This window comes from Manduca sexta, unplaced genomic scaffold, assembly GCF_014839805.1.
Source record: "Manduca sexta isolate Smith_Timp_Sample1 unplaced genomic scaffold, JHU_Msex_v1.0 HiC_scaffold_54, whole genome shotgun sequence".
Lineage (NCBI taxonomy): Eukaryota > Metazoa > Arthropoda > Insecta > Lepidoptera > Sphingidae > Manduca > Manduca sexta.
The window spans coordinates 192,747-211,818 of NW_023595341.1; the positions used below are offsets into that span (position 1 = coordinate 192,747).

General features: G+C 35.6%; 1 protein-coding gene across 2 annotated transcripts in view; it reads right to left on the reverse strand.

Moving 5' to 3' along the window:
* LOC115447167 (MAP kinase-activated protein kinase 2) overlaps positions 1-7,513 on the reverse strand; it is a 39,259-nt gene extending 31,746 nt beyond the window's left edge. For both annotated transcript variants that reach the window (XM_030174140.2, XM_030174138.2), the window contains exon 1: positions 7,186-7,513. In XM_030174140.2, the coding sequence (XP_030030000.1) occupies positions 7,186-7,278 (93 nt within the window). In that variant the 5' untranslated portion in view covers positions 7,279-7,513. The remainder of the gene's footprint in view (positions 1-7,185) is intronic.
* Between the last annotated feature and the right edge of the window lie 11,559 nt (positions 7,514-19,072).

Sequence of the window (19,072 nt, forward strand, 5' to 3'; positions counted from 1 at the left end):
TGAATTACATCTGACAACTTATGTATATAAATATAATAATACTGCCTTTATTTGTTACGCAGACTCTAAACATGGCGATATTAAATTAGTTTAGTAGCTATGGTCAAATAATTTTCAACTTTATACAAAAAACAACACAAGATGTTATTGCTAAATACTTTATAGCAAGTATAACAATATTTCATAAGAAAATAAAATTGTAATATACTTAAAACAGGTTTAGTTTTAGCTGCCCATAGCTCTAATACACCAACTTAAAAAGTAATTAAATAATTTAAAGGTATACAGACAACCCTACTACTATTATTATTATATAGAAATGAGGAATATTTCTTGCATGAGTATGTGAGTTCAATGGCTGCACAACGCACGGACAGAAAAAATATTTATCAATATTCCATTGGTAGCGTATGACTATCGCGAGGTCCCGAGTCCTATTTGCAAGTGGACCAATCTTTATATGTATCCCTCAGCTGCATAGGTATATAGGAGAAAAAAAAGATTAATATAAAAAAAATTGGTCATGACTGATCCATTTGAGAGATAGATAAAAAAAAGATTGGGGTCGTTTATTAAAAGTGGTGATTTATGAGACATGGGTAAATAAAACGATGTAGGGAATCTTTTCAAAGAAATCAAGTTGGTTAGAGATTTGCACGGACTTAATATGGCTGATAGAATTGTGACGTCATACCGTATCTGTCAAACAATAATTCTTTAATGCCTATAAAAATTCGTCATGTTTGACGACATTCATATCATTGTAATTTTTGAGTAAGTATTTTAAAAATTATGTGGAAATTGTCCCACTAGAGGTCTAATTTTTGTCTTGGGTAAGTCCCTTGCATCATGTTTCTAGATCTACTGTATTTGCCATTTCGACCGTCAGGGAGCATGCGTGCAGTTTCATTCCTTTTTAAACGGTATCACAGCATACATAATTATTGGGAAATACAAGATTACACACATAATATGACGAGCATAGTTCTGTCATACGGTGCTTTATCCACTCAAAATTGCCTCGTAGCTAGCTTTTTTTTTCTTAGGCAGGGCGAACTGGACTCACCTGATGGTAAGTGAAAATAAGCCCAACTATTTAAATTTTAAAACTAAACTACTGGAGATTTTTTTAAAAAATAACTGATGTGATCGATCTACAGATATATTCTTTCGAACATACAAAGAAATTTCCTGTTCATAAAAGAGAGTTCTGAGGTAAATTTTTTTTTAAAAATACACGTTGAATTGATAACCGCCTTTTTTGAAGTCGATTAAAAATATCGACCAGAAAGTGACACATATTCTAGGATATTTTTAATATGGTGCTTATTACATGAGCGAATACTTATTCTCGTAATTTAATTGTGTAACATAATTAACCAATATTTTTGGGGTGTTACGGCTGAGTAATTATCGACGTTTGTACAAAAATTAACGACGTGTGAAACAAATTATTGGAAGTGGGACAAAAATAGATCGGGACGGTTCGAAATGTCACGGTGTGGGGTAATATATGAGAATTAAGATACAAATTAGAACTCAGTAATTCATTAAGGACTAAGGAACTGAATAACTCAGTAGTTCATAGGACAGAATGAGTGTTAATAGAGCTATAATGTAGGTTTTATAATGAATGAAGATGGACGTTCTTTTGTACGGACACGCCAAAGTCACCCCACTACACTAGATGGTAAGTGGAGTCTAATAGAATGTCGACTGGTGAGAGATGATGTCTTCGACAGTCGACACAATTATGCCGGCCTTTTGGAACCGGATGTACACACTGATTCCGGAACGCGACACACTTACGTGAGCCACTATGGTGGGTTTTAACACCTTGTGAACGGTGGTCGCTATCCCGATGGATATAAAATATATCCTTCCAGCAAAATGTATGCAAAATGTTATTTAGAGCTACTATAAAGCTTTAATAACAAATGTCTCATGGTAGAAGTTTGATGGTATATAGCATGAAACTAAAGTACTTCAAACAGTAATTAAGGCACTATATAACTATAATGTCTTAGTTTCAGAAGAACGAGCGCAGTGGGTGCTATAAACTAGTTTGTAACTAAAACTTCTGTGTTTAGTCTTTGAATTGGCGCGGTATGTCGCATTCCACTAATGACCTGCCCAGCTCTTACTGTATACAGCCTGGCTTCATAAAACATATGCCATTGCCGATGCTTACAGGATTTGCAGTGGTGGGTGTAAGGGTGGAGTAGTCCAATTTTTTCATTGGTTTAAATGACGAGACGAGCTTGCCGTTCGCCTGAAGGTACGCAATACGACCGCTCATTAACAGTAGAAACACCATCCAACTTCTTGAATGTCAAGGTGTTGAGTCCCATTTTTTCATTGCTTTGAATGACGAGACGAGCTTGCCGTTTGCCTGATGGTAAGCGATACGACCGCCCATAAACAGTAGAACCACCATCCAATACCTTGAATTACTAAGTATTATTTTGTATTTCACTGCGCTCGCCATCCTGAGACATGAGAAGTCTTATTATGTGCAATATTTAGTAGTGTGTTAGACAGGTAAAATTTATTGTAATATATGATGTCTTTAAAACTGTAGTTAGATTGTGAAACTTTTGTTCGGTTCCACTCCCTTGAAGAAGGGCCTCTCCCAGATGAAAAGCAGCCTATGTAGTATATTAATCGATGACATGATCTGCGTGCCTTATTCTATTTAAATTCACTCATAATTTTTCGACTGCACGCGTTAACCTTTATACTTTCAAATCGATCCGGTATACAAAAAGAATAATGGTCTGACATCGAGAAATAGGAGAGATCGATTAGTTTTTCCTTCCTTCTACAATCTTAATATTATTAGGTGACTTTTATTATTATTAAAATTATCAATGCGGTGGGTATGACATTTTACCTTGTTATTACGATAATGGTCAATAAATAATTGAAAAATCGGGACCTATTGTATAACTTACGAATTAATGCTACACGTCACATAAATGTACAAGTCGACCAAAATACAAGTCACTCTCTAATCTATGCTCCCAAATAAGTACTATCTACATTGGCTGTTTAATTCGATATCTACCAAATAAAATTTACTTGAACCGTGTGAAGGTACTTAGTGTGGTAAAAAGTTAAGAAGACTACTAGGTATAACAAATAACTTTTGATTATAAAAATAATATTTAAAAACTGTAATACATGCAAACCACACGTGACTTTTAAAAACTATATTACAAATACATTGTCACACGACTTTATTACATTTCCAGTAACTTCTTTTGAACTGATAATGCAGTAAAATTAACAATTTAATTATCGGCACTAGAGTACCTAGTAATTCTTTAACATCAATATATAATAATATCAGCCCTGTATTATACTGTCCGATTGCTGGTCACGGGCCTCCTCTACTACTGACAGGGATTAGGCCTTAGTCCACCACGGTGGCCTAGTGCGAATTGGAAGACTTCACGATTGGAAATGGGAGAATTTCCCAGATATGCAGGTTCCCTCACCATGTTTTCCGTCATGGTTAAAGCAAGCAATAATTCATAAAGAATACAGACATAATTTTAGAAAAATCAGAGATGTTTGTCCTTGGGTTTCGAACCTTCGGATATTAGTCTCGGCAGTCAGTTCCACAACCAATTAGGCTGTCACCGCTATTGCATCAATACTTAATTAAATTATGTTGCCAGACGATCACAGTGTCTGGGCCTTGCGGAGGCTACGTTAGGTCTAATTGTGTTATAAATAGGCTAGGCAGCAACAGCTTTAGGATGACCGCACACGTTCGGTTTCCTAATCCGGCAAATCAGATTCGAAATTCCACGTGATTGGCACAAGTCTCGTTTTTTGAATTTGGAACAAACGGCGAAAATTTCGAAACGGACACCAGTTTTTTTTCCGTTCCTAAACAATATAATGTGCGCTTTGTTGATCATTTAATATGTAAGCTGAGCGTTCCGGTCTCTGAATCTGAATTCCTGATCAGGGAACCGAGCGTGTACGGCCAGTCTGATGGTCGGTAGCCCGAGGGACCAGGTCATAAAATAAGGGTTTACATTTAACACGCTGACTTGGATGACTTGTTTTGACAGGTATATCCTTACTAACACGTATCAGCCTTTAGGGCAGTTTTTTTGGAATCTGTCAATAGCCAAAATAGTGGTACCAACCTATAAAGACATATATAACCTAAATAGTATGTTTTGTACGAAATTTTACGATATGCAATACGCAACAAAGACCTTATGTCTCTTAACCGAACGAGGCCGATCGATTTATATTATCTCCCATAATGTAGGACCTGCGGGCCATTCTGATATTAATCAACAATGACACGTTGATTACCTTTAGTGTTAATATAAACAAAAGATTACAGCGATAACGGTATGCAATATTACACAATAACTGGAAATATTAACGCACGCTAGTGTAACCGTGTACTCAGGGCTTTTTGCTGGAGGCACACGTGGATAAAGGATTTTTCGAAAATATTAAAAATAATGCTTAAAAAAATACAGGAAGGGGAGTGGAAATATATAAAAATTATTGACTTAGAAATTTCGAGAATCAATGGGCTCCCAAAAAAGGAGTCACAAATAAAGGCTTGCGTGTACCTATCTGACTAGTGGAAGCCTCTGCCTAGTTTTTTGATAGGTGCCAATAGGGGCTTACTGAGTTAATAATTATGGCGGTATTATCCGCACAAAAAACTTTAAACTATTACAATTTAAACACTATCATAATACCGACACAATAATCACGAATGTATGGGTTGAAAAATTAATGAGTCAGTTATAACTTATATCACAACATATCAGAAGTGAGGGACCTCAAGACATATTTTTCATTTTGCACGGCTTAGTAATAAGATATAAACTTGACGGTATATTACTGAGTCATACTTCACCGGAAGACACCAATAATATAACCCAAATTACAAATCGGAGAACATTTTTTTTGTTTCTAGAAACACGGTATTTTTACCCTTGCAACACAGTACTTCTCGACTTATGTACTATATACTTATAGAGACACTGGTGCGGTGTCTGGAATTGTTGAATATTCTTTGTAATGAGTCGTATGGCACCACTGTTTATTCCTTAGCCTCTAAGCTTAGAGTTTAGTTTTGAGCTAGCGATTTTCGTCTTGCCTTGATGTTTTACATAAAAAGTCTCTTTAAACCAGCGGATGCCGCGTTACGTTCACGAATAGCCAAATCCATTGACATCATACCTACGTCACACGCACAGGGTAAGCCATATCACCTATACGTAACATCTATTATTCCATAGGGCAATGCATATCATACGGGATCAACATCTATTATACCAACTTCATTCGCAGCAAATATGTTTGCGCCATAAAGTACAGTTAATTACCATTTTGTTTGCCTTCGAACAATAAACGAGGACATGTTTTGCAACATGAGACAAATATTTTCCGCACAATGTCTTTCCAAACAGCTGAGATTATATGTACTGTAATAAATACTAGAAAGTGTGAATGGGCTTGCGCACTGAGGGTTCCATAATCAATATTTTTTTTATTGCTTTGAATGACGAGACGAACTTGCCGTTCGCCTGATGGTAAGCGATACGACCGCCCATAAACAGTAAGAACACCGTCCAACACCTTGAATTACAAAATAATGTTTGGTATTCCACTGCGCTCCCCATCCTGAGACATTAGATGTTAAGTCTTATTATGTCCAGTAGTGACACTAGCTACAATGTCCTTCAAAGCGGAACACAACACTGCTACTTGGTGGCAGAAATAGACATTGAGGTGGTACCTACCCAGGCACACTCTCACATATGAGAGACATACCACCAATTTGGGGATAAAAGAAATAAGTGTGTGTTAAATAAAGCTATAATCTGTGATAGAATGCTAATCTATGGTTTTATTACCATAAGTCTAAAAAATGTTCTTTGTAACAGTGATCGGCAATAAGCCTGAATGATATAGTCCTTTATCTTGGGAATGTACAATAACACAATGAATGGAGCTTTAAGTAAGTAATTATATATTCTTATAGTTAATGTATTTATGTTTATTAGTCAATATGCAAGTAATTTTAAAGTCAACATGCAACTAACTCTATATTGCTTCAGCATTGGACTTAGATTCTTTAATTTATATTTATTAGTTAATAACTTCAATAGGTTACCTCCTTTGGTAAAGATTTCATTTGAAAATGTCTTCATAATTATCAAATAGGATTTAGCAATGATAATTAAACTTTAAAACTGTATTGAAAAGTATGAATTTGCAATTCATCATATGGATAAGCATTCAGTAATGTTTAATTAGTATGTTTTTTTTGCAACTCATTTCATTATTGACCAGGGTCCAATTTTCCAATTTTGCAGGATTAAAAAATCTATCTAAGTGCACTTAGAACTGTCTTCCAGTACTCCAAATTCCATACAAACCAATACAATGGAAGAAAACAAACTAATCATCCATATACCTCCAGAAATGTTGACATTTATAAATTGGAAGTAGGATTCAATTCAAGATTTCTTACCAAACAAGCTGCATAATTAGATAATTCTTAATTGCAAACTGGTACTTTGGTTTTACCAACTATTACCAATCATGAAGTAAATTAGCACAACTCTTGGAGTTTGAATTATAAAAATATCAATAAGTCATATTAGTGACAAAGTCATTTTAAAGAGTAATCCTGATGTTCAGTTAGAAATATTTAATACTACCACATAGTTTGTGTGATGCTTCCAATTATGAGAAGTGTTAATAAGATGTGAGGTGATACTGACATCTTGATGATATTATTTTATTTGCATTTATTTATGAAGTCCGTCTACTATATATTTGTGCCCAAACATCTTGAAAAACATTAATTTGTATTGGAATGCTACCCCCCGCTTCACGCTTTGTCTAATCGGTTCGAAAAAAAAAAGCTTAGTTTCACAAGTTGTCGGTAATATTTCTTGAATTTGAATTGGTAAAAATTACATAATATTATTAAATACACAATTTCAAATAAACATTCCTTAATATGGCGCGATTTTCCCGAGATTTCCGGAACGCATCGTTAGGACCGATAATGATAACTCGGGTAGAGCTAATTTTGAACATTTACGTCATTTTTAGTAAACACAAATGCGTTCCACGAATAATTGCATTTTTCTCAGAATTTCAAACATTTCAACCGCTGAAACTTACCTTTCCATTGATCCCAAGGCCGAGGACTGTGTTCGAGATGTCGTAATCGTCGGTAATAGGCGTAGTTTTGATGATTTTGTTGAAATTACTCATTGTGTATCACGAACTTTTTTGTAAATAACATTCGTTTCCACACAAAATTTTACACGACACAGGCACTTGAACACTTAAACTGATTGTATGATTTAGATTTTAAATATTCAAACGCGATATCCTCATACACAAGCACTTGAGTGATGATATTTTTGGGGACTTTAAAACTAAATTTAAATGTACTAGTGACAAATCCAAGTCCACCCCACTGCCACACTGATCATGTCGATGTCGCACTCACGGAGGTGTTAATAGATTTTGTTGCCAATTAAAATAATATAATAATGAAAATTCTTTAAATTTGTTACAACTTAGTAATTATACCGAATATTATATTAGTCGTACTAAATGATTTTTGATGTTGTGCAATTAATAATAATATTTATAATTATATTCATTAGAAGTTACAGTCTTTTTTATAACGACATCTAGTATTCATATCTTGTCCAACATATCTAGTGTAATAACGACATGATGTATTTTAGCTATTTACTAACAGATGGCGCTACTATTTCTGATAATGGTAAGTAAAAAAATTTATAATCTATAGACAGATGGCAGTATTGACTTTTACTTTGAAGATTTACTGATCCATGGCCTCCCCAGACTTGTATGATTTTCAGTGACCATTACAGGATGTTGAGGCATATATATAATTTGTCAAAAGACAATTATTTTACTTCTTACCAATATGAATCATGCGAAAGATTATAAACATTGTAGGATAATATAATGTTATGCTTGTTAAACATCGAAATGTCCACGCAGAAACAGTAGAATGGATTTGAATGAAATTTGGCATACTCATAGGCTAAGTTCAGGATAACACATAGTTTACCTTTTGTTATGGTAATTTGCTCTCATGGGAAATAATCGAATTTTTTAATCAGTTTTTTTTTTTAAATGGCACTGGCGTCCTGCTTTTATTTTTATCTTAGGGGCATAGAGTTACACCTATGCTAGGGAGGTCTCCAAATTCTCTTTCCTTTCGGAGACGAGCAAGCTTGATTATAACAGACACGACAGCTTATAAATAGTAGCTCAACACTTTCGGAACATGGATTTGTATAGTACTGCGAGGGATTGAGCTGCGTTCATCTTAAGACAAAAGATGTTTTGTTTCTTATTGTGCAGTTTATGTGTTTCAAATTAGAACATAAAAGCGCGTGCACACTGCTGCTTGGTGCAAGAAATCAGCGGTATCCATCCAGACGGACCCTCGCAATCGAAGGACGTTCTTACTCATTTTCTAAGTAAGTCATAAAAGTACCTTCGTTGCTTATATTACACAATGCTCAGCTAATTATTGTAAAACCAAACATTTGTTTTGTACCTTCATGGTATCTAATTTGGCGGGATGGATCGTACCCTTGACTCCAATGCCTACGTCGTGTGTCAACTTTAATCATGAAATTAAACAATTATCTATAGTAAGACGCTTGTAACTCGTATTTGAAATATTTATTTTATTCTTACAGAGAGTAAGTAGAGAGAGACGGGCTTGTTTATTATGGTAGTGTGGTGGTTTACTTTAGGGAGGTTATGTCCCCGGGCGGCACATGAAAATTTGTGCATTTTTTTTAAATATAAAGATAGAATCACACAATTCATTTTTAGGAAGTCAATTATTTTGAAAAAGAGAGCTAATGTTTTGGCGGCAAATATCTAGGATACACCACTGTGGTACAACTATGATGTAGAGAGCAATGCGCCCTAATTGAGGTAGTAATATTGTAGAAAAGCGACATAAAGTTACTAGTAATTATCTTCTGTGATTACAGCTTGCTCTTGCATTTTGGGTAGGTACCTTGAGATTTTGACGAGGCGAATATTTTTTTCCATGCTAATCCCAACTACTTTCAACACCATCTTTGATTTATTCATCTTTCTTTTAACAGGAGCACATTCAAGCGTCTTAAATAGATTGAATGCTAAATTAGTGATCATTGAATGTTAATTTGGATTTAAAGAATTTATTTTCATAAAAACTTACAGTTCACTTACAATCAGATTTAAACAAATATTTTACAATTTTTACAAATTTTAAATCCAGGCTGCTGGATAAGCGATCTATAGCTAAAGCATGCACATATATTTTTTTATTTTCTTTTTAAAATTATTATATTATTACATTCCTTTAATTCGTTCCTTAAATGTATTTAAGATTCTATACTGCTCCAACTTTTTTGCAGATAAAGGATTTACTATTTATGGACATCAGAGATGCTAATTATAGTGCCCATCTTTTTTATCGGACTAGGCTGTAATTGGCATATTTTATGTTCGTATTGACATTATTTAAGGTAACAAGTGAGGTAACGACTTTCAAAAAGCGATGATTTCACAGTTACTTAAGAGCTCGCCGAGTCGTCCCACGTCGGACCCTAGCAGCACTTTCTCCGCTCCCGATCGTTCGTGACTCACGGATCGAGTGCATTCATTAAAACTGCTTGTCAATATGTCAATGGTTTAATATTACAAGGTCCTTTGTTCATTTTTATTCATGTTGCAAAAATAAGATTGAATATTTGGTAAGAATTAGAAAAGATAGTAATTCATGGTTCTCTTTATTTATGTTTCGGGATAATTGGGAATTTTCATTTAAAAAGATTCGATATTGTGATAAATTTGATTCAATTTGCACATAAATTATTAACATGAACCTTGAGAGGTGTGACTCAGTTATTCACAAACGTTATTTAGCTAAGTACAGAGTAAAGAGTGTTTGTCAGTGCTTTCGGCATGATGGCCTTCGCAGTATGTAGGCATAGGGCGCTGTGATTGGCTTATATTGACAGCTAACTTTACTACAGTTGGTTGTTTAATAAATAAAGCTGAAGAAAACTAGGAAATTACCGACACTATGCATTTGGCCGCAATGTGATTTCTTTCCCCGTAGTTTTTAAATTTATTCATAACTAGGTTTTGTTATGGCTCCGCCTACGTCTGAAGATTTTTCCAGGATAATTATTTTCCCGGGATAAAAAGTTGCCTATAGAACTTAGGAAAAAGATCTAGATCGATTTAGTAGTTTCTGAGATTAGCACATTCAAACGAACTCTTCAGCTTTATATTAGTATAGATAAAGAAACTTAAGGTATCAGAATCATTAACGTTCAAAAATCAAATCTTTTCTCTTCATCATATCACTTTAGATTAGATTATGTTTCTAGAAGATTACATACGACTTTATTGATCTTCACAGTTAATATTCGGCGTACTTATCACACTAACACTTGTCTTAAGCTCTAACCCGCTGCCGCTGCTCCTATAAACCCGCTTATTTAACGGCCCCAGTGCGATATCGCAGACATTCAGTCTCAGAAGGCAATAAACCATGTTTAACTGTCTGTTGCGGATGTAACTTTTCATAACTGCGGTCAAATCTCATTTTATTAATTCCTACTGTATTTATGGATACATCCGCGGTTTAGAATCACGGCACGAGTTTGGTTTTTGGTTGTTTCCAATAGTTATTCGTAGTATCTATTACGAATTTAAGTAGTATTTTGCTCCATGGAGAGAATAGGCATTTATTTTTGGGATATCGGATCCCGCAGTCAGCACCGGTGGAAATCTACGAATGGGATATTGGAAACCTCCAGATTAGCGACTGCAGGGACCTGGAGAAAAGTTGGGAGGGAATAGCTAGGAAGGAAGTGTGGGGGAAGGACAAGGAAACCTTTTAGTATGGAAGGAAGGGAGAAGGCCAGGAAATATTTGCGAGCATTTATAGGCCTCAATGTGGGAATAGGTTTTGACGTCTTGATTTTTGTTATTCGGGATCGTCAATGTGACTGCACTTAATGGTAAGTAGAGTAGAGTCCAGATAGAGTGACGACTGAGGAAAGATGACCTCTCGCCTGTCCATAAAATTACGTAGGCCTGTTTGGAACCGAATACACAGGCTGATCCCGGAACGCGGTACATGGGCTACATGGCAGATTATCACCTTGTGTACGGTTCTTGCTTTCCGTTTAAATAAATCTTCTTCTTCTTTAAGTGCCTCTTCATTGTTGAAGATTAGCCGTCAGCTTCTTGTATTTCTCTTTATCATTGGCCAATAATAAGTTTACCCAATTGTAATTTCGGTGCTGATCATTTTAATTATGGTCAAATACAGGAAACATATTTTCACCACTTAATTTATTAAACAGGAACTAGATAAGGATGTAGGTTTATGCGATAACTTTATCCAATGTAGGTAAATCGGCAGGAAATTGCCTATTACTTATAATAGATGTAATTAAATATTTAAACGTCTTCCAAGTTTATAATTTTATAGATACACATCATGCCTTTGTCACCGAAGGGGTACGCAGAGGTGCAACCAGGGCACTCACTTTTCGCCAGTGTGTTCCTAAGCACGACGTGATAGAGAGCCTTTTGTCATACCGGGCACAAATTGTAGACTCCGGGCTGATTTTGCAACAAAAACCGGTATATCACTGCCCGGCCCGGAATTCAAACACGGGTCTTCAGAGCTAAAGTAGTATCATTCAGGCAAAACAACTACACCATCAATGCAGTCAGATTCACCGGTGGTAGGTCTCTCATATGTGAGAGTCCACCCGGGTCGGTACCACTGCAATGTCTATTTCTGCCGCCAAGCAGCAGTGTGTAGTCACTGTTGTGTTTCGGTTTGAAGGACATTGTAGCCAATGTAACTACTAGACATAATGCGACTTAACATCTCATGTCTCAGTATGGCGAGCGCAATGGAATACCAAACAATACTTTGTAATTCAAGGTGTTGGATGGTGTTTCTACTGTTTATGGGCGTTCGTATCGGTTACCATCAGGCGAACGACAAGCTCGTCTCGTCATTCAAAGCAATAAAAAATAAAAGTTTATGGACATGATAAAAAATAAATATTAATCTACTTTTAAAGTTATGTAAAAAATATCATAAATTATGTAGAAATGAATACTTCCTCATATCAGAATAAACACGTCAATAACGATGTATATTTATTATTGCGCCGACCTTATATTTCTGCGGTTAATGTAAGGCGAACTAGTATTTGGACAAAACCTTGTGTTTGTTTAAAAGGGATTTCAACTTATTTAGGTTAGGGTCTCTTAAAATTTTTTATACCTTACAGCGTGTTAAGAAATTCCGATTGTCAAAATAGGTTTGAAATGAGTAAAATTATGGTAATACCTATAAAGATGATTCTGATTTTGCGTTTCTAAGAAAATTACATTATGTTTTTAAAATGAACATTTTACAACCAGTTAATTGAACTGTAGATGTAAAATAAAAAAGTAAGGTTCGAACAAAATAAACATCATTAAAAAGTTATTTTAATTTTATACGCCCTATTCCCACGCACACTCCATATAATCATTAAGCTACAAAATGAAAAAATCTGACATAGAAAGCGGTATTTTTGTAAATATAAATTATTTATCGATGATTTTCGACACAATATTTCATGACGACTGTTTTGTTTCATATCTTAACACAATGTCAAAATGAACAATCTTACAAATTTAGTTAGTTTCATCACCGCCATATTGATTTTTCTGACGTCACTAACCAGTAACCAGTTAAGTTATATACAATTTAACAGACAGCGCAAAAAATTCGCCTCACGTGTGTAGACACCCGTATCACATTTCCTATTTTGCGTAGTTGGGTAAAAGTGCTTAAACTTAAATAAGCGGATGTTATACACTGTAATCCATATTTGGACCAGCACAGAGCTACAATTACTTGCTCGAAAGAACAATATGAAAGTTACTTTTGGTATCATTGTGAAACATGACTTAGTAAAAGTTGATATAATTTTGAAATGAAACGATTTACCGCCTTATTTATAGACGTTATTTATCTAAGCTCTATCTTTGCTGTGATTACAAGTCTGTTTCTCAGTGCTGACGGCATGGTAGCCTTCGCAGTGCGTAGACATAGGGCCGTTGAGATTGGCTAATATTGAGATACAACTTGAATCTAGTTGGCTGTCAGATAAACAAAGCTGAACAAACAGCAAGCCGTTAGATAAACAGAGCTTAGAAACAGACTTGTTACCACAGCAATGCTCCGTCCTTAGATAAATAACGTCTATAAATAAGGGAGATAGACTTAAATCTAAAAATCATGATATAGTGAGGAAAGGAACTGTGTTGGAACTCGAAAGTTGGAGTTTCAACTTCAAAGGAATGCACTTCTATCTGTGAATATGATTATCATTAATTAGTTGTATTGAAATAAAACTATTTTACGAGAGTTGTATAAAACTATTTTAAGGATTTTATCGTGGCTTTTTATATTATAATTTTCCCCCGACGTTTCGAAGACTGCAGACTTCATGGTCATGGGGGGACTGAGGTGTTGGTGATAGAAACAGTCAAAAGATTAAATATTAAGTAAGATATTATAGATTTTTAGCTGGGAGGACCTATGTTGAATCCAAAAATAGGATGATGCTCTATAGACTTTTCTATAAGTATAAGGATTAGATGGGGCAAATAGCCAATGCATTCATGTAATCATATAAGGTTAGGTTAGGAGGATGTGTATACTTTATTGTTATGAATTGAATTGGCGCTGAACGGAAATATCAAGAAGGCATACCGTAGACTTCTTCATAGGATTTTGAAGATACAGGAACTCTATCAAGTTGTGGTGGTAAAACAAAGGTCCAATTCTTCTCATTAGGTATCTAACGTAGTGATATTCTCTTTGATTAGGTACGTTATAGTACTTGCTTGTAATATTGGTGCCACAACAAAACGTCTGATGTCAAAACAGTGACAGCTGTAACCTCTTCAATCATTAAGAATGCATGCTATGCATACTGACTACTAGATTTTGTTCGCTGTTCTATATGCATCGAAGTTTTCTTAGCATAAAACTCGCATGGTAAACTATTCAGGGCAAAGGTACATCTTACTACATCTACTTTTGCTTTTGTAATATTATGAATGAATCCCTTCTAGCCGAATTTTGGCAAATCTCAACTGAGATCATCCAGGTATTCAGGATATATTATAGTGCACAAGTGTGTGCGCAATACACATGTGCGCTCTCTGTTCCTTCACTCTCATAGTCTGGTGAGACGGCAATCCGTCATGACCGGGGAGAGATCATACATACATACTTAGTCTGGCCATAAATACTGTTACACTTAATTATAAAAAAATATTACATTTGAATTTCGAATCTGTCATTTTTATACGATTGTTCATTGTGTTTTCTCATTTTGGCGCCAATACATTGTAAAATATTTTGCGATATTAAAATGGTGTGGGGTGATAAAGAGAACCGAATCGCTGTGATAGCATTACACAAAGTAGGTATGGAGCCAAATGCAATTTTTAAAACTCTCCATACACTTGGTATTAGTAAAATGTTTGTGTACCGGGCTATTAATAGGTACAATGAGACCTCCTCTGTTTGTGACAGAAAAGATCTGGCCGTCCACGTAGTGTTCGTACGAAAAAGGTGGTCAAAGCAGTAAGGGAAAGAATTCGAAGAAATCCTGTCCGAAAGCAAAAGATTTTATCTCGGGAAATGAAGATAGCACCTAGAACCATGTCGCGTATTTTAAAAGATGACTTAGGACTTGCAGCCTATAAGAGACGCACTGGCCATTTCTTAACTGATAATTTAAAGAAGAATAGGGTGGTAAAATCGAAACAACTACTGAAGCGGTACGCAAAGGGAGGTCACAGAAAAATTTTGTTTACGGATGAGAAAATTTTTACAATTGAGCAACATTTTAACAAACAAAATGACCGTATTTATGCTCAAAGCTCTAAGGAAGCTTCCCAATTAGTCGACAGAGTGCAACGTGGACATTATCCGACTTCAGTGATGGTTTGGTGGGGTGTTAGCTATGAAGGAGTGACTGAGCCATATTTTTGTGAAAAAGGTATCAAAACATCGGCACAAGTGTATCAAGATACCATTCTTGAGAAGGTAGTTAAGCCCCTTAACATCACCATGTTCAATAACCAAGTATGGTCCTTCCAGCAAGACTCGGCGCCGGGTCATAAAGCTCGGTCCACGCAGTCTTGGTTGGAATCGAACGTTTCGGACTTCATCAGAGCTGAAGACTGGCCGTCGTCTAGTCCCGATCTTAATCCGCTGGATTATGATTTGTGGTCAGTTTTAGAGAGTACAGCTTGCTCTAAACGCCATGATAATTTGAGTCCCTAAAACAATCTATACGATTGGCAGTGAAGAATTTTCCCATGGAAAGAGTGCGTGCTTCTATTGATAACTGGCCTCATCGTTTAAAGGACTGTATTGCAGCCAATGGAGACCACTTCGAATAAGCTTTTATATTTTTAATTGTTTTATATTTATGTATTAAACTGACACACTGTAAAAGTAATAAATGTTATTTGCAGTTAACAATTTTCTTTTTTCTTTATTACAATATTTATGGCAAGACTAGGTACATACATAACATCACGCATTTATCTCCGAAGGGGTATGCAGAGGCGCAACTAGGGCACCCACTTTTCGACAAATATGTTCCGTCCCATGATGTGATAGGGGGCAAGCCTATCGCCATATCGGGCACAAATTCCAGACTCCGGGCTGATACTGAGCAGAAAAAACCCAAATCAGAGAGAGTCAGGAGAGAGATCAGGCGCAGAATAAACCTCTTTACGTGCTGTCCGAGGCACAAGGGTATCAAACAACAAATTTCCTGAATCCGGGTTGCGGCCAAGTATCTTTTTTAGGTTTAAAAAACCAGTGACAATTATTTTTGCTCCGACCCAGATTCAAATCCAGCACCTCAGCGAAGTTGTACTCGTATCGCGTACGCATGACAACTACGCCACCAACTTATTATCGTAATATTATAGTAGGAATATACATGGACGTTGAGAAGAGAACGTTGCGCACCTAATGGTAAACTCCAGAGTTTAAAATTCCATGCACCCATTTAACACTGGTGTGTAATAAAAGTGTGTAATACACTGTTCTCAACACATACCGGAAGTAAATAGCCTTTCTACAATTACTTAAATTAATTAACTATGTACAAATTGCCCAAAACGCACGTACATTTGGTTTATGATCTGTGTATAATTGTCAGGAAGTAATTGCTTTATATTACAAATGTCTTGACCGTTGTTAAATTTGGTACACGTTTTTTGTTGTGTATCGGACTCCGCAGTTTAAACTGAAAGTGTGATTTTGCTTCGGCGTCGAATTTTCTCAGAGTAGTAGATAGTAGTAGTGGCATGAGAGCGTGTAAAATTAAAATTACTTTTTATTGATATTTATAATGTGCGAAATGTACACTTTTTATTTTACATCTACGGTTCGAGTATTTTATTGTAGTACTAGCTTTTGCTCGTGGCTTCGCCCGCGTGAAGGAGTTTTCCTGGATAAAAGTCCCACTATATTTTCTCGGGATAGTATATAACCTATAACCTTCCCATGATCTTTAACTATCACCATACCAAACTTCGTTTTGATATACCACGTTTTATGTCACTTCACGTTCTCGTGGGAACGGGATAACAATCCTATGTCTGTGTGGTTCTAAGCTACCTCCCCACCAATTTTCAACCAAATCGGTTCAACCGTTCTTGAGTTATAAATAGTGTAACTAACACGACTTTCTTTTATATAAGATTTTTTTCAAGATAAGTATGTGGTTTCATTTAGAGACACAATATCAAAATGACCCTGTAAATTAGTGTGATGAATATTCTAGGTATATCATCTAAGTTTATATCTGATCGTGACGATCAGCATTACACAGCCTTTAAACTGCCATCAACCGAAACGGACTCTTATGTATACCTGTCAACTCGTAACACTAATAAATGCAGTGATATAACTTGTACATAACTACCTATAAATATTCAAATAGAATGGAAAAAACTTTGCATAACTACGAACAGTTATTGATTATCTTAAAGGACCTGTAGGTTCATTAAAGTAGACCTTATAGTTTTCGTTTTTAAATATTTTTTTGTTTGATAGTAATAATGTAAGCTTTAGGCTCAAATTATAGTCTGAGAAAGAATATAACCTATAGGTTATTTTATCCACTATGACGCGCCCCACCACATTTTTAGTGTTGCGAAGTGTCGGTGTAAGCGGCTGATCCAAGCCTCGGTCTCGACGCTATCCATGTTTGTGTGCGTATGCAATCATGCTTCTCACGCACACTGAAGCGATTAGTAAATGTAGTAGGGCGCGTCTTCATGGATGAAATAATCTATAACAAAAGAGATGTATTTTTACAATGACTACTTAAATTATTGCATCTGGATTGTAAGTCAAATGGCATCCAGATAAAGTATCGATTGAGTGATGATTAACTAAACCATATCTCTTTTATTTTTCAAAATTCAGTCGTATAGATTAAGATAAAATAAAAGACATAAGTTTACATATTAAACTCTGTCAAAATATATTATTAAAATGAAGACCTTGTTCTACTAAGACTAGTGAATATTATACTGGCGTAATCCATTGTTGACGGTTTTGACATCGCTCTAATCTGATGCATGTAAAGCATTCCGTGCAAGAATCATAAGCACTTGAATACCAAATAGAGAACTAAGGCGCCGACAAAGTAAGTTTACCAGCATTTTTATGCATTCAATCGTGAAAGTCTTGGGATCTTCAGACCTGACCAGATATCAACACCATTTTTTTTTATAAATTGTACTAGCTATTAATTAATTGGCTTTGAATTCATTCTCCTTGACATAAATGATGTGCTTGGCTTCAGTAACAGTTAGTGTCATTAAGGGATTGTGTCACGATGGCTAAGTTGACGGTTAATGTCGAATATAATATAGGGCGATCAAATACAAAAGTTTTCAAATCAATGGTGAATAAAATAGTGCATACACAATTAACTGTTTATACATTAACTGGCGGATAAAATGGTGTTGAAATTTGTAAAACAGGCCTATAATCAAAGTGATGATGCTTATAGCCCAAGTAAGTGTGTCGTGTTCCGGGATCAGCTTGTGTATCCGCTTCCAACGGGCCGGCATAAGTGTGTCGATTGTCGAGGGATAATCGTTTCTCATCGGTCGACATTGTATTGGACCCCACTTTATTTACCATTAAGTGGAGTGGAGTTACTTTGCCGCGCGCGTATAAAAAAAAATAATTAAATATTTAATTCTTGCATGATAGTGGTTCTGTTCTCGAAAAACAACTGGTAACCTTCATTGAAGATATATTCAGTTTGACAAGTTTTCAAAAGTTTTCCATGAGTTTAAATTCTACATTTCGCAGTAACCTCCACCGGCTCTCTGGTTAGCAACACGGCTATTAATGAAATGATTTATATTAGCACATTCTGTATTTTCGCACGAACTATCGTATTTTTTCTACTAGTTGGAAACAATTGCGAGTTTGCATAACATACCATACATTCATATTGCGATCGGGTTAGGCAATGTTCTTTCTTGGTTGTAAGTAGTCTAGATATAGTTTATTTGAATATTCAGTGCGTTACCCTTCTTTTTAACAGGAGGTAATCCGTTTTCGGATTTTCCCGGTGTCGCCGGTATAAACTTTAATATTAGTTATTAGGTATATAGAATATAGATACATAGATTTATATTGTTAACTATTTCTCTTTTTATTTTTATATGTTTAATTTTTTTTCTAACCTGGTGGTTGCCTGTTATTTGAAATGCAATTAGTCCAGGGACCTTATTCTCTATCCCGCACGTTATTTTAACAGTGCGTAACAAGCACGTAACACAAGGCATCATGTTTAGGACTATAGAAATTTGGCTTACAAAATACCATTCCACGCACATTTCTCGAAGATAACATGACACGGCCGCG